At 40.9% G+C, this 15,942-nt stretch overlaps 1 protein-coding gene and 2 long non-coding RNA genes across 5 annotated transcripts in view; all 3 read left to right on the top strand.

Moving 5' to 3' along the window:
• LOC110985548 (protein C-mannosyl-transferase DPY19L1-like) overlaps positions 1–2,659 on the top strand; it is a 28,673-nt gene extending 26,014 nt beyond the window's left edge. For both annotated transcript variants that reach the window (XM_022246639.2, XM_087147981.1), the window contains one exon: positions 259–2,659. In XM_022246639.2, coding sequence (XP_022102331.2) covers positions 259–406 — 148 coding nt within the window. In that variant the 3' untranslated portion in view covers positions 407–2,659. The remainder of the gene's footprint in view (positions 1–258) is intronic.
• A 1,906-nt stretch (positions 2,660–4,565) lies between these two features.
• LOC110985538 (uncharacterized) lies at positions 4,566–8,365 on the top strand. 2 transcript variants are annotated; one of them, XR_015428165.1, is made up of 3 exons: positions 4,566–5,764; positions 6,373–6,419; positions 7,722–8,365. It is a non-coding gene; the product is annotated as an uncharacterized LOC110985538 (long non-coding RNA). The 2 variants fall into 2 exon arrangements; XR_015428164.1 differs by having other exon boundaries at positions 5,429–5,764; positions 6,370–6,419.
• Positions 8,366–11,558: 3,193 nt separating this feature from the next.
• LOC147796332 (uncharacterized) lies at positions 11,559–15,667 on the top strand. The gene is made up of 3 exons (XR_015428230.1): positions 11,559–11,745; positions 14,390–14,439; positions 15,016–15,667. It is a non-coding gene; the product is annotated as an uncharacterized LOC147796332 (long non-coding RNA).
• Positions 15,668–15,942: the final 275 nt, after the last annotated feature.

Below are 15,942 nucleotides of genomic sequence, written 5' to 3'. Positions count from 1 at the left end.
TCAAGTTGCTTTGACCTCCCCCCCCAAAAAAATGATTGCCTCCCTTCAAAAATATTTTTTTGGATCCCCTTTTGCTGTTGGTCTGTTACTTTTGCGACAAAGAAGATGAGGGGGCCCATGCTAATGCGGTTCATTCATGTTATACACCGTTGTATTCCATCTACTGCGCGCATTTCTCCGCAAGTTCTTTTTCATTTCATTGCAGGAGGTTTTACCTTTTGTTTGACTCAAGTACAATTTTCTCCCCTTCAAATAAAGCCCTGGATGCAGCCTGCCCGAAATCTGGGACATTGAGGACCAGGAGAATGCTGGCGAGGAACCACTCTGCCTGAAGCTTCATCGAAACGCCGCCCCTTACTTCAGGGAGGTCTACCGCAATGACGTCTACACCATTCTGAAGCTCTGACACGTTCAAGAGACGGTGTCAAGCTTTTACGACTGTGAATACTTGTTCTTGCCGTTATTGAAAAGTTATGCATGTCGTTGATGTTACGGACTGCGTTTTGTTTTTATTGCTTTAAAATGGCCGGCAGGGTTTTAGTAAGATTTTATGTGTAGGCTGGAAATTTGGATTTTGTCTTGCATCGACAAAGGCTCTTGCTATGAGTCTACAAGACTGAAGTCTCATCTGATTGGAAATATGGGAGATGGAGTCTGAGAAAGTCAGTTTGAGTATTGAGTCATGATCGCAAATTGTGGAGTGCAGGCAATGGGTCACTGACCAACTAACCGAGAAGAAAAATGTTTCGCTGTTTTTATGCTTGCTGTGTGTGAATACACCTTGGTAATGTTGTGATGTAAATAACTTGTCTCACATCACAGCAGTTAACATGAAGCCGGTTTGGCATTTCAGTGATACACGGTTATTTGAGATAAAAAAAAAAGATACCTGATGTTACACCAGCCAGAACACCCATACCTGTTTTACATTCAAAGTGAGGACATTCCTTTGTTCTCCTGTGGTTAAGAAAACTTGAGGACAATGCTCTTTTTTCTCTAATTAGGATAACTCCTTCGAGCTGGATTTTTTACGATGATTTCCTGGACTGTTCCTCTTCATTTTGCCACAGATAACCTTGCCCCCAAATGCCTCTGAAACTGTTTTTCAGAGAGGGGGAAACATTGTGTGGACTTGTGCGAGTCCACACAATGCCATCGTACACCCTACATGTACATTATGTGGACTTCTTTTGTGCAGAGGTCCACACTATGTATGCCACGCCTGCACACACCAGTATAGTTCAGTTGGTACACTTACAGCTGTCGCGCTGATATGGCTGATCTGGAGCACGCACAGTGATAGGACCCAGTAAACTACAATGCGCTTTATTTTTGTGCACGGTCTATCGGCAAACCATGCGGCACATTGTTAGCTGTTATTCTGGAGGTCTGTTTTTCCATGTATAAATGTATTTGCTCAGGTTTCATATAAGTTTTTGTTTACGTTTGTGAGACAGAACTTGTATGTAATACATGCAGTTAAATAACAAGAAATATTTCAACCACATTTTCTCCATGATTTTTTTTTGTTTGGTTTTTTTTGCACTGATTTGATACCTTTAAAAAGTGTCTCCTCATTCCAAGCTTCTGTCCAGATGGCCAGTTTACTTCTTACCGTTGGAGTCGAGTCCAATACAAATCCTTTCAACAAGTCCAGTCGAAGACCAGTTGTATTATTGGTGAACAGTTACAAAGATGGGAAAGATCTGCCACAGTTCATTGGAATTAGCTTGGAACTCGGCTCAAGGCTTGATGACCATTTTTTCTTCCACGAGATGGACGAGATTGTAAACACAGTCTTGCAGGGGACTGGATTACAACACTTTGGAATTGCGTTACTTTGGCACAGTTTGGTTGAACTTATGCATTGTTGTTCTTTAACCCTAACAGTCCCAAGTCCTCCAATTTCAATACGATTTTACACACACCCTTGGGGGTTAGTGTTAATAGTAAGAAAGGGCTTAGGAGAGGATTTTGAAGAAAATGACAAAAGTTATGCGTAGTTATGAGTGCCTAATGTCTGACTGTTGACTGGGTTGTACGTATGTAGTGCCGTTTACATGTGTGTTTGGAGTATGCGCCAGAAGTTCACCTTCCTGAAGACTGTACCTCTCCCATCCCCTCTTTGGATTATCGGGGAGTCCATGTGTACGTCAGTGATTCTTATTTCCAATTGAACCTTCCTGTGGCTCTTGCGGGCAAAAATGCCGCAGACCCTGTGCAGATTCCGACCAAGGAAAAAGAATGACCCAAAGATAGCCTTGCCTTTTTCCCCTCTCTCTTTTTTCTTTTTTTTTTTTTTAAATGATGACATTGTGCAGTAATAGTTGTGCTCAAACTTAATCGTATCCTTTGGAAAATAACATACTTTGCTAAATTCTTCATTTGTTTAAGCTATTATGTTGGTACTTCCACTATATCTTTTGTCTATTTGTAGTAATACACAAACCCACGTGTGTTGGCTAAACCTCATTTGCATAACAATAGATACGTCCCAGGTTACTTTTGCTCCTGGTCAAAATTATTTATTCTCCAGACAAATCCCAAGAAAAAAGTCCTTTCATTCATATTGCATATTTTCACTTTCTATTACTGCAAGAATCTTTGGCATGAACCTATTTCAAGATGTTCCAGTTGAATAAATACCTTCTTTTGATGACTTTGTGTTCAAGATTCTGTTGAAATGCCATTTCCCCCAAAGAGTATTAAAAAAGGAAAAGTTTTTAGATTACTCTTAGTTACTCATCACCATGGCCAAGAAGAACGAACTCATCAGTGAGGATATACGCCAGCGTATCGTGAATGCCCATAAAGAAGGCAACGGCTAAAAGGCATTTTCCAAGCAGTATGGGGTCCCTGTTTCAACAGTTCAGAGTATCATCAGGAACCGAGGCCCTAATTGATACCCTTGATAAGGCAGAGACGAAGGTGTCACGGGCAACTATCCGACGAGTATTGCACAAAGGAGGTCTCCGCGGATGTAGGCCCAGGAAGACACCACTTCCCAGAAAGAAACATGAGTCTCGTCTGGCATTTGCTAGAGCACATCTGAACCTAGACTCTACCTTTTGGTCATTGGTCCTGTAGTCTGAGGTAAAGATGGAGTTCTACCTCGCTATCCCTAGCACCTCGGCCTTACGTGAGATTGCACCTGTCACCGGTGTGCTTCACAGTAGAGAGAATCCATTGTTTAACAAATAAAGAATTTTCCACTCTTCAAAATCAACTAGCGACAATGGCAGACAGATAACATCCAAACGGTGGTTTCTCACTTCCCCGTCCAACCGACCTGCAAAGCGACAGAAGGTGGATCAAGACAGCTCTTCTGGGGCAGAGTCGATCGAGGTCGACAGAGCAGTTGATGAGCTGCTTCAGCCAGAGGAAGGGGGTGACGCGACTGGAGAGGTGCTGCAATCCTTCGAACAGCTATACGCTGTTGAGGATTCAGGCAGCGCCGTTGGCGAGAAATTAGCCGATGTCGTGGGCAAGATATTACGTCACAAAGCTGCCGACGAGAAAATTGTCTCGAAACTTAAGGACTACAAACGTCCGGCCAACATTCCACAATTGGAATGCACACGGGTGAACCCCGAAATCTGGGAGTCACTCAAGTCCAAGACTCAATCGCTTGGTATATAGTTCCAAAAAGTCCAGCAGGCTCTTCCCAAGGCCACGGTGCCGGTCATTTCTTGCATCGAGTCTCAAATGAGCGCTTGTGCCAAAGATGCCAATGCCAAGGGACGCATCACGCAGTTGCTGGACGCAGTGGCCATAATTGGCTATGCTAACTACGAGTTAAATCTGCGCAGACAAGAACTCATTAAGCCTGACCTCAACCAACAATTTGGGAGCCTCTGCTCAGTGCAAATGCCAATTACAGATTTACTCTTTGGAGAGAACTTGCCTCAGTTGTGCAAGAATATCCAGCCGGCACAAGACCAAGTTCCAGAGGCAGAAACCCGCCTTGGAATTTCGGGGAAAATCAATGAAAACAGCTGAAAACAGCCAAGGGATTCAGATGTGGCCTTTGGCAAACGACATCATTTTAAGGACGCAAAGCGTAAGTCGACAGGCCTACTTCAAAATAACTAGTTTTCTGACTTGCGTTGGTAACAAGTCATAAAGTCAAGTTACACGTCATTTTGTGTAAGGCTAAGTCAAGTCACACGTCAAGAACTGATTGTTACAAGTCATTTCACGAGTCAACAAAATACCGACTCGAGTCCTACTCGAGTCCAAGTCAAGTGACTAGAGTCTACAAGTCTGATATTTTAAATCCTCGGCCACAAATATCCGCGTGTTTGCATATTTTAGTTATCTGTCGTTTCACGTCAATGCTCTGACAAAACGAGAACCGATGTTTGAAGTTGGTTCAGTGCCGTTTCAAACTATGAAGGATTTTTCTTATAGATTGTCTCTGAATAATAAAAACGTAAGTGAATCATTTAGGCCGCCCTTAATTCCTTGGAGCATGGCGCCGTTAAAAAAGGATTGGGCCTATTTTCATCGAAGTGTGGGAGAGAGGGAGAGCGGCAATGGGGTGAAACTTGCATATCAATTATTGTCCAAAGCTGTTTCATTTGTAACATTCTATAAATTTTGTCTCCGTTTGGGTACCGCAACCGTTTCTAATTCTACGTTTTTGCGGGCCACAATGACTAGTACTTGCGTTGTCTCCATACATGTTTCTGGTTACGGATCCGGTGACCATGGAAACGCTATTCGCCATAGTCCAGTGGCAGGACTTGTGAAACGCCTACGTAACAAATGTTTTGTGACGCTCGCTCTTTACAAAACCCAAAGCAATGTTTTCGGCCGCTTTGAGGAGGCCCTGGGAATGTCCAATAAACACCACTCCATTGTTCTATCGTCTCTTGGAACTGGCTCAATAGCAATGCCCCCGTAACCTCATCCCCACGGTGTCCAGTTGTGTGCCCCACGGCTATTAGGAGCCTGACAGTAAAAAGCCACGCAGCGAACTTCCAGAAACCTCGCGCGGTCCATCTATGGGGGATTTTACATGGGGTTGCCCTATCACGTTCGATATGTTTTGGAAGAATGATTCCTAACTGGAACATCCCAAGAAACACTAATGTCGGAATTTTAGATGTATGAGGTATTTGAAAATCAATTATAACATAAGTTGATGTATGGCAGTACCGAGGTTGAAGTTGTGCAAAGTCAACGAAACGAGAAGTGAAGAAACAGTTTGCAAGGTACACGTTTATCACCTTTTTATAAATATTCAAGGGCGTATGATCTACTTGGTCTGCATGGGGAAAAATGTAATCTATATTTTTAACGCTGGTGATACCAAACCTGATAAGGCAACTGTCCCCTGGGAAAAATCCTACTGGCTTTTGACTTTGTGAATAGAAATCGTTGCAAAAATATACTTGTGAGGCAGACTTTTTTCCGTTGAAAAGCAAGTAAGCCGCGCCTAGCGTTTTGTATTCGAAATTTGACGTTGTTTACGATCGGACAAAACAGAAGGCGGCAGCATACACAGTAAAACCACCATATCAGAGGCGTCTCGCAAAGCACTGACGTGATATGGTACACGATGCCTAACATGTCAAACTCTCGAGTTCGTCAGTTCGGGTTCAGTTGTATTTGTGACCTGAAAAGTGTTATGTGTCTCGGGAAAATAAAGTATAAATTTAGACTGTCCCAACTACAGGTCATCACACACTCTGTGTCGTTGACCAGCCGTCTGGCAAAGAATTCTTCAGTATGCGTCACTCTAGTCTTATTTGCATTGCAGGTAAGGAGCCGTCGATGCCGAGAATAATTTGTAGTTTTTCTCACCTATTGTGGATGTGGTGAAATGGTTGTTCATAATAGAGATTCTCATGTGTGGTACTAAGTCAAACGTAGCCTATGTGCTTGATACTTGAACAACCTTTGTATTTAGCACACCTCGGGACTTGTTAAAGGACTTGACGGTGCAACAGTGGTAGATTAATTCAGTATTATATGTCAAACGTTTATTTTCTATAGATTTTCGACTACAAAAAAAAGGAAAGAACCCGATATGAAAATTCGGCAAGCCGAATACACATTGGGCTGTTTAATTTTTTTCAATCCGAAAATAACTTACGTTTTGTGATTAAAGAGCACGTAGCCATTTTGTCTGAAAGTTTAAAACACGTTCGAGTAACCGCCGTATCTTTGTTAGCGCGAGTTAAAATAAATTCGCTTTTATGTTAATTTCTGCTGAGCTTTGCCTTCATCCCAGTACTTGGTTTTGGACTTGGGAAACCTTTTGCTGTGTAAAAAGTCTGGGAAAAATTGTCGGGGAACGGGCCCTCAGTATGTAAAGGAAAGAGTTACTGTGACATTTGACAATTAACATTTGATAATTTTCAGCAGTACTGCTGTACGGTGTCTGCGAGGCAGTCAGTCAGCCTGGACCTGTGGTGAGTATGCCGATAACATGCATTCATGTCAAAGACGTACGGGCTCTAAATCTCCTGTGCCCAACTCTACGAACCTTTAACCCTGAAATGGCGGAACGCCCCATCTCGATATTTTTTCAAACATCGCCGCAGTCCATTTTTGTTTTTGGAGCTGAGCCTTGAGTACCTTTTCGAGTAACTGTTCACGGTCATTTCACACCAATTTTGTGAAAATCGAACTACGCAACGCGCGTTTTCCCGAGACAGGTCAACCAATACTTTTTCCACCGCGGTGTCAATTTCAGCGGGCTGTGACGCATATACCTCTGATCATCAAACAACAAAATCAGATGTCTGATGAGTTGAAACTTCACATCTGTACTGACAAGGAGTGTCTTTACATGCACGCCAAGTTTCTGACAAACGATCAAACGTGGCACAGCCGAATTCTTTGGGGCGGAATCCTCCCCAGCTGTGAGATGGGCCAAAAATAACAAGGCTCTTTGAAGATTGAGATACAAAAGTGAAAATGATGAATTTCAGTAAACAGCCGAACTCCAGAACAAAACTTAAACAGCGCAACATTATCATTCCCAAACGAGCAAGGAACATCATGCATAGTGGTTGGGTTCAGTGACCTGGTAGACTGACGCATCTCAAAAAATGAGGAAGCGGGGGGGCGTTACTGAATGAGGAAAATTTTATTCTTGAAAACAGAGGGGAGGGTTGAAATGAGAATAAAAGTACACATGAAGTGAATATAAAAACTATTTGCCAATCCTCTTCATCTACTGCTTTTCAGAGAAATGTTAACAAATTGCCTTTTTATTTACCATTCCTGATGGGCTAATGGAAAACTTTACGTAGCACTTTAATGACCAGAAAGGCGTTTCTATTAAAATCGTGAACCCAGAATTTACTTAGGCCTACCGAAAACATTTCTGAGAAAAAGACTGGTGCTCACTTACTGCTATGCACATAAACAACAATAAATTAGCAAACAAAAGAAAATTTAGTCCAGCAAAATTTACAAAAATTGTAGGACTTTTTTTTGGACAAACCATGCAATATTTAGGCTTTTTCCTAAATCACAGTTTTGCTCATGAATATGAAAATACTCATAAGCATAAAAACTGAAAAGGCAGCAAAATACCCTTTGAAATGGTAAAAGAAACGTTGAAAATTGGTTAATTGAAGGTTGACCGAGACACAAAGGTGCACAGGAAGGTTTGTAATAAAACAAAATGATTGCACCTTCCCTTTAGAGTATTAAGCTTCCAAGTCTAGTAAAAACGTTTTCGTTTGCTGTGCTTTCTTTGATAGCTCCCAACATTTTGTGAAGGGTACCTCGCACTGGTGTGTCCCCCAGTTTTGATGCCTGTGTGTGCCAGCACTGGAACCACCTACCCAAATCTCTGCGTTGTGTGTTCAGCCATGAGAAATGAGGAGCTACCGACCACACTCACGTACACGAAGGGTCGCTGCGCCACCGATTAACACCTCCCCCAAGAGTGGAAGACATCGTGGATTCAGCAATACCGGGCACTGGCTAAGCTTGAAATCATTCTCGCCTTGAGAAATTAATTCCAGAAAAAAAAAACCTCTTGAATTTTTGGAGCTATATGACAATGATAATTGAAACACTAATTTTTGCATTATTCGGGGTAGAGGTTTTGAGCATTTATCAAGTAGCAGTTAATTAAAGGAAACATGTTGCCTGATTTTTGAAAGTTATGATTAACTCAGAAACACAGACCTTTAGTTTTAATTTTGCAACTTTCCAGAGAAATTTGTAAATCAGTTTCCTCACTATGAAAAGCAGCAAGCAACGCCATTCATCAAAACTGAGTGTACTTCATTGAAACGTGAATCCTTTGAAAAAAATTGTTTACTCCTCGGCGTGTATAATGTGGAAAATTGGAGTTAATCACTGTCTGTTCAAAAACAGAATAAATCGGTGACAATAAGCGTGTGATCCACTGGACGTTTTCTATTGATTTGACTCAAGCCCGACTTCTGTCCTATCCATTGGGGTTGTGATGTTCACATGTGATGATTATCCAGATCATATCATTTAATTACTGTTTTATTTAATCATGGTAGTCTCGTCAGTAAGGCTTGCTGCTTTTAACGAGGGCCCTGAACTTAAAAACAAATTATTATATACTAGAATATAAAAAACAGAGAAACCAAAATTAGATATCTACAAACGTAAGTCAAAAGTTTATCAAAAATACTTTGTAAAACAGGAAAACATTAAGAAACAGAAAAAAAGCCAAAAATGGTAAGAATTGACACACAATTACAAAGTTCACAAATTTAAACAGGTGCATAATGAGATAGATAAACACTAAGACTAAAACTAAATAAAACTAATCGAGAAGGCATCACAATAGACTTAAAAAACAATAAAGAAAAATACATACAAACATGAAGACAACTAAACAAGTCGAACAATTAAACTAAAAAACGTAATAGAGTAAGAACGGCGCAAATAAGAAAATGGACTTGGAAAAAAATATATAAAAAAAAAATTCACAATTCAAATTTGGAATAAAAACATATATAAAAAAATTAAGAGAATACAATAGCACAGAACAAAACTTCTGTACCTCAATATTAAAAGTAAAATAGTACAAATGCTTAGCCAAAGGTTTGTAAACACGAGGGTAACATAACAGCAAATCGGAATATAACAAAGAGCAATACAAACAATGGAAGTTGTTAGGTAATTTAGTTGACAAAAGTACAAGAATTCAAGGAATTAAAATCCCAAAGTATACTTAACTGAAGATGCAAATAAAAATAAGAATGAATATACAAAAACAATGAAGGTATTTAAAATATGATTTTACAAAAGGAAGAGAATTTGCTTGTCTATGTACTGCTATTAATTTGCTCCAACCCAGGGCTCCAAGATACTGAAATGTGCGTTGGCGACATTTGTTCTGAGGACTACTGACAGGGACAAAGAACCATTCGTTAAAAACGGGTACCAACGGGATGACCTGGTGCAGTGAAAAGGGAAGAAAGATAGCATGGGTTGAAGTTATTAACGCATTTCAAGACTTCACACATTCTATGGCAATGCTAATGAGCAGACAGCGATTACCAAGAAATGGTCTCGTTCAAGTCAGCTACATGGGTTCTCGGGTCAGCATTAAAGGATCATTCTTGCTGAGCGATTATGTAGCTTTTCTAGCCTATCTAATTTTTAACGAGGTCATGTGACCCTCATCCGATCCAGGGGAACTCAAGAATTGCCATTCTATCACAACCCCATAACAAGCCATGACATGGCACCATCAAAGCTTTCGTGCTTGAAATGTTAATGAAAAGTTACCCAGATCTCAGTCTATGCAGCTGGACAAGCAATGTCACAATAATCAAATAAAGGCAAGACCATGGCACTGCTCAACAACGTGAATATTATGTTTGGAACAGAGGGCTTAACAGAACGACGAAGAAAGCAGATTTTCTGGGAAATCTTTGTCGCTGTATAGTCAATGTGATTGACCCATGATAAATGCTCATCCGACATGAACACAAGATACTTGTAAACTCAAACCATTCAAGGTTTTCATTCTCAAGGGTGAGCTTGATATTTTCAAAATATGATAGTCGAAATCAGGATTATCCATCAGCACAGTAGGAACTGCGCCCTCAGGACCAACGTGAAATACGGCAGTCTATTCGCTATTTGCACGCTGACGCCTTCGGTGTGCACAGCCTCGAACTGGCAGCTTGTACAATCACGTCAGAATCGCTTAATCAATTCGTCTGGTATAAAAAACTAACGCAGCACGCGAACAAATTACATAAGCAACATACACAGGAATCACTGAACCGACCATTATTCTGTCTGTCTGTCTGTCTGTCTGTCTGTCTGTCTGTCTGTCTGTCTGTTTGTCTGTCTGTCTGTCTGTCTGTATATCTATGAGAGATTTAAGGGTTTGATATCATGAAGTGTTTTAGGTTGAACAAGGATGTTTGTTTAATATTCAGGTAATATGAATGGTCGTCAACCCACCTCTTTTACTAACACTTTGAGCACATTCTGCGCTATGCACAGACAAAAAATAATACAAATCCAGTCTTGGTTCACAGCTACTACATAGATTGCCGATGAGCGATGGGGATGGACCGATATCGTGCACTTGTAGGGCAATATCTGAAAGTCACAATCTATCGGACGCCGAAACCAATACCAGGGACGACCTTACATATCATAAGTTTTATACGATAGATATCCTCTGGTATATCAAGAAGAAAAGTCGGTGAAAGAATGACAGGCAGAATTGTCTGTTTTTGAAAACCAATGCCAGTAAAATAAGGTGACAGATGGTAGTTTTGAAATTAAAGTAAGAATATGTCTGCTATCTTGTTTAAAGCAGAAACAAGCTATTGGCAGATCCAAAGAACCGTTTCAAATGAATAAACTTTTTGAGAGCATAATTTCCATCGTAGATTGCGAAACATGATACTTACTGTCGTCTGTCACAGGACATTTTGAAACTTTTTAATGGCAATATCTGACGAACCTGTCATTCATTGCAGTCTTCAAAAGGGCTCCATATTTTTCTGTTATCACTGAGGGAAAAGTCTCTTTAATCACACACCTAATAATACGAGTTTTTTATGGCGCTCTATAAAAGAGACATTGTCTTTGGTAGAAAGTATACGATTCTTTGATCCGTATGGTTTTTTTTGTTTGTTTTTTAGCTTCTTATTTATCGAGTTCAACCTGAATACTACAGTCAAAATATCTGTACTAATTTGGTTCTACTCAACTTTGCTTCGCCAATCTTAGAGGGGTGTTAGACTATCATGCTGGACCCATACATCTACCCAAGGAGACTTTCGTCCCCTCATAGATTTTTGGACGTGTCTAATTAAGCATCTACATGTACCGTGCATGAAATTCAATCATCACCCTCTCATGTAACAAAACATCTGCCGCGTCGAAGACGTGATCCCACGAGAATGAGACAAAATAAACAGACAGATGCCATCAATCCTTAGGTTACTGTAAAACAAGACAGCGTAGATTTTGTGTCACCTTTTGCGTGACCCATATTGTCGGTGTGGCTGCTTCAAAGGGATTATATTCCAGCTATCTCAAACACACTGTATTCAACTCTAGAAGTTTCTCTGATCGCCCACCCTAATAAAAGCAACAGGCTACAAGCGCTCAACTCCACCTACAAGTCAACTGCTGAATACCGAAAAAAAAACTCGGTCTTAATAAGCCTTGGTATTCTGATTAGCGGAATATTTTACTTTTATCCGAATTCTTTCCTCTGTGAAACCATCATGCATTCTGCTGCTTGGGTTGTTTGCTTGGCAGGTAGGTCACAATTATTTTTTCTGTTCTTGGGAATTGATTTCTTGTGCCAAATCTGTCCACATAACTACTGGTAAAGACTTACGGTAGATACGCAAGACATTTCGGTCATTAAACAGCCTGAATTGCGACAGAGGTCCCAGTGAAGTATTCATTCAAGTTAAGTGACTAAGGCCTTGACTATACGCTGTGCTATCTGTTGCCTTGCCAAACTTAGATGTTTTTCGTTCAAATTAGGCACCGCAACAAAAGGGTGTTTGGTGCCAATTCAGCTCGCCAAATTGCATTCAGTACGGCAAGCCACAACGTTTACCTCGACAGTGCTTTAAAAAGGCAGTGGCAGGACATCGCTCTATTCTATGGTGTTCTATAGCCGCTAAAATCACGTCGCGTCGTCCTCTCGTCACGACGCGACGCTACGACAGCTCTATCGCGTCGTGCCGTCGTATCTTGCCGCCGTCTCATTTTCTTATGACTTTTATGCTGCGTATAATGCATGACGTCGTGCCGTTGACTTGTTGCGTCGTGGCCTTCAGCCGTCGCGTTGTGTAGTCGCGTCATGCTGTAGCTCCGTGGCGTCGTGCCGTCGCGTTGTGCTCTCGCCGTCGCCTCATTACCGGTAGAAATAAGGGGCGCCCTTAGTGACGTTTAATACCAATAGATACCATAAATAGATACCATATTTCACGATCAAATCTTGTAGGACCTAAGGGTGCATTCCACTAAATCGTTGGATTTTTGCACGCGAGCTCATTAATATTTTGTGATCCCATGGGGTTTTTACAATAAGACATGCCATAATCAGGAGGGATCATAGAAATATTTCTATAAATCCTGAATTTGGGACTGGTAGTTTCCAGTTTCGGGGTATTTCTGCCAAAAAAGGCCCCAAATTGCGGGCCTATTTTGAATTGAGGCGGGAGGCATTATCAGAGCTGAGCGCATAGTTGTACTATTAGTTTGGGGGTATCTTCGGGGAAAGGGGAATATAAAAATTCACATGGCTAATAAAATTGAAACGAAAAGTGATCTTCTGGTCATAATCTTGAATTTCCAGTGAAAAAAAGGAGGACAACCTCATCCCGAGAGTCAACAAGCGGCGCTATTTCGGTTTAATATTGCACTGTTTTCTATGGGCGCGTATTTGGTATAGTGCAAACCTACACACACACAAGTGTGTATTTGCCTGCAACTGAGGACCCCCTATTGTTCCTCTTTTGTTTGTACTTTAACTTTTTGGAAGACCACCAATATGTTTTGCACACAGTTGTCAATCGGGGACCCTCTGTCAATCGGGGACCTCATTGTCCTCTATTGGTCAGGGTTCCCATTTGAATGCAGAAACAAACTCACATTATTGTTTACGGGACTTGTGGCATACGCCCCCTACTGGCCGTAGTAATCAGCCATTTTTAGAAACAGTAGGCCTAAGGCACAACGGCACGCTACGACGGACCACGACACGACGCAACAGCATGACACGACGGTGCGACGACAGGACGCGACAGCAAGACATCAGGACCGCAGCTACAGAACGACGGCAGGACGCAACGGCCTAACCCACACTGAATAAAAACTATACAGTCACAGGCGACGCGACGCACAACGGCACGACGCAATGCCAAGACGGCACGACGCAATGCATTAAACACAGCATAAAAGTGACGAGAAAGGAAGCGAGGCCACGACGCAACGAAGCTGTCGTGGCGTCGCGACGCAATTTTGGCTGCTATAGAACACCATACCTTTCAGTGGTGTTTAGCGCCACCGCCGCGCTATTGCCACACTCATTTGTATTATGTTCGGCGTGGCAGTAGCACTGCGTATAGTCGAGACCTAAAACAACTGAAACAGGATTTTATGCATTCTTGGAGTCAATTCAAACATTAACTGTTTAAAATTAAACACCTTTGGGGAAATAAACGTCTTTCGGTGTTCAGAAAGTGTTACCACCCGAAAGCACTTTTGTGGTGTCCAAATTATTATCCAAATTTGTCAATGTTCATAAATTTATTAAAACGTCAATCAATATAAAACAAATATCACAACGTGTTCAGCTTGGGTTATAAAGAAAACGTGTGACTGAAGTATTACTAGGAAGGCGTTTAAAAGGCGTTAAAACATCAAACTTCTTTTTTACACTGTATACAGTGTAACTTTAACACGGACAACAGTGAAAGCAGTTTCGTAGGTCCAAGGCACCAGTGTAGGCCATACCTCACTTTTATCAACTGGAAGTAAGCGTTTAAGTCTTGCTTGTCGGATTGATGCCAAGGCAGAATAAGCTATGAACTAGCTGGGCTCTAGAAACGAAGATTAATTCAGAGAAAGGCACTAAACCTTATCTTCTGTGTGCGTAAATGTTGATGTTTTTGTTACATGGAGCACTTATTTTGTTTTAGTAAGCCCTCACATTTTTCCGCCCACCTCCCCCTCAATTTTTCTCTAAGAGTAGGTACAGTGCCTATCAGTGGTCCCACCCTCCACTCGGCTGTCTTTTTAAAATGTTATACATTTGTGCATTTTTAAAGAGGAGGCAGGTAAGGAACAATTTCTTTTATTGTTAGGTGTGAAAAAAGAGACAAACACAGTATTCTTTCCGTGTTTAAAAGTTATTTACTGAGTTTACCTCCTCCGTTTGTTTTAGTCGCACTGTCAGTGATTGCAAGAGACGTGAACTGCTGCTGCGTGGACCCGGTAAGATTGAAAAGAATGCTACCTCAAAGTATTATCTGTAGTCAGTTGTTTATATGATTGTATATGTGGTTTTCTTTTGGTTTTGTTTGGTTTGGTTTTGGTTCTGTTCGATTTCAGGAGCTTCTGGTTATTTGTGTTTTGGGGGTTTGTATTACATATAAAGGCTAAAGACGTGCAATCATTGCTTGCAAAGTAAGGCCAATATTCCTCTCCAAAAGAGGCCACTCCCTCTACGCAGAGCCCTTTTCTGCCTTGGTTCCACATATATTTCTTTTTTCTGTTTAGGGGTTTCAAATTAATTATTTATTTATTATAATACCCTCTTAAATTCACATTTGTGCTTAATGTTTCTTGCTCTTAAATCCGTTCTAGAAATTAATTTCTTTTGCAAATTTTTGTGTCATTGTCATATATCTAACGTGTTTATTCTACAATATGTCGACACTTTTAACTAAAATCCCAGTTGTAAATATGAATGTTTACAGCCTGAGAGGCTACTTTTAATTCAGATCAAGAACTTACACATTTTTGTATATTTACATTCGCGTTTTACCCCGTTGTTTTTCCCATCTAAAGGCTAGTACCTCGGACTGTGATATCAGCTCCCCAATTGATGCCTGCATCGCGCTGTGGCATCCGCTCTGCGCCAACACGGGAGACACCTTCATTAATATGTGCGAATTCTGCAAGGCCTTTCAAAACGGTGACGTGCCACCTGGAACGACCGTCGAAGACGGCGCATGTACTCGCTAGAAACCATGGTCGTTACGACAGAGTACGTCGCTGGTGATGAATACACAGTTGCAATTAAGTTTAGATGGAAAACCCTCCAGTTATTATGCATACTGGTAATCTGTAGACTGTAGTTTTTCTTGGAATACTCTAAACAAGCGTGTCTTGATGACTCTTTAAAAAGTGACTTCTATGTGTCGTTTCCTCAACAAGACGAAACTAGTTCAAATTTTATTTCCATACAATGTACCCGTCTTTAATATGCAAAGATAATTTAAAATTAACACTCACTACAGGGACTTCAATTATTTCAAACACAACTGTACTTTACAACTTATAAGCATAGACATGTGCTGATGCCTCGTTTTGCTTTTTTATTGCGAGTTGGCACTGTATTATTCTGTCAAATAAAGTTAATTATTAGTTCTGTCTCACCTCTATGTCTTGTTCAATCTTGAAGGAACTACACTCTCAATAAAATTTAGGAGTATGCTCATCTCTATCGTCCGTGTGAACCGACATTTGGTATCTTGTGTCCCTGTGAAATAAATATTATCAATATTGACACCAGGGGCGTTGGTTGCTTCAACCACTGAAAGACCATACACCTGTCTGTACTGAACTCTTTAAAATCTTTTTCTTCACATTTTAAACCCTTACTTCACACGTTTGAACATCAAAGCACGTCAGTTCAAGGCTCATATATCACTGCACACAAGCTTAAAGACCTCAAGAAATAAGCTTCTTTAACCAAACTCAGATGACAGAGTG

This window comes from Acanthaster planci, linkage group LG17 (assembly GCF_054643075.1).
Source record: "Acanthaster planci isolate LZ-2023a linkage group LG17, COTS_SCS, whole genome shotgun sequence".
Taxonomy (NCBI): Eukaryota; Metazoa; Echinodermata; class Asteroidea; order Valvatida; family Acanthasteridae; genus Acanthaster; species Acanthaster planci.
The sequence above is the reverse complement of the archived record's forward strand: the minus strand, read 5'-3'. Positions and strand labels throughout refer to the sequence as shown.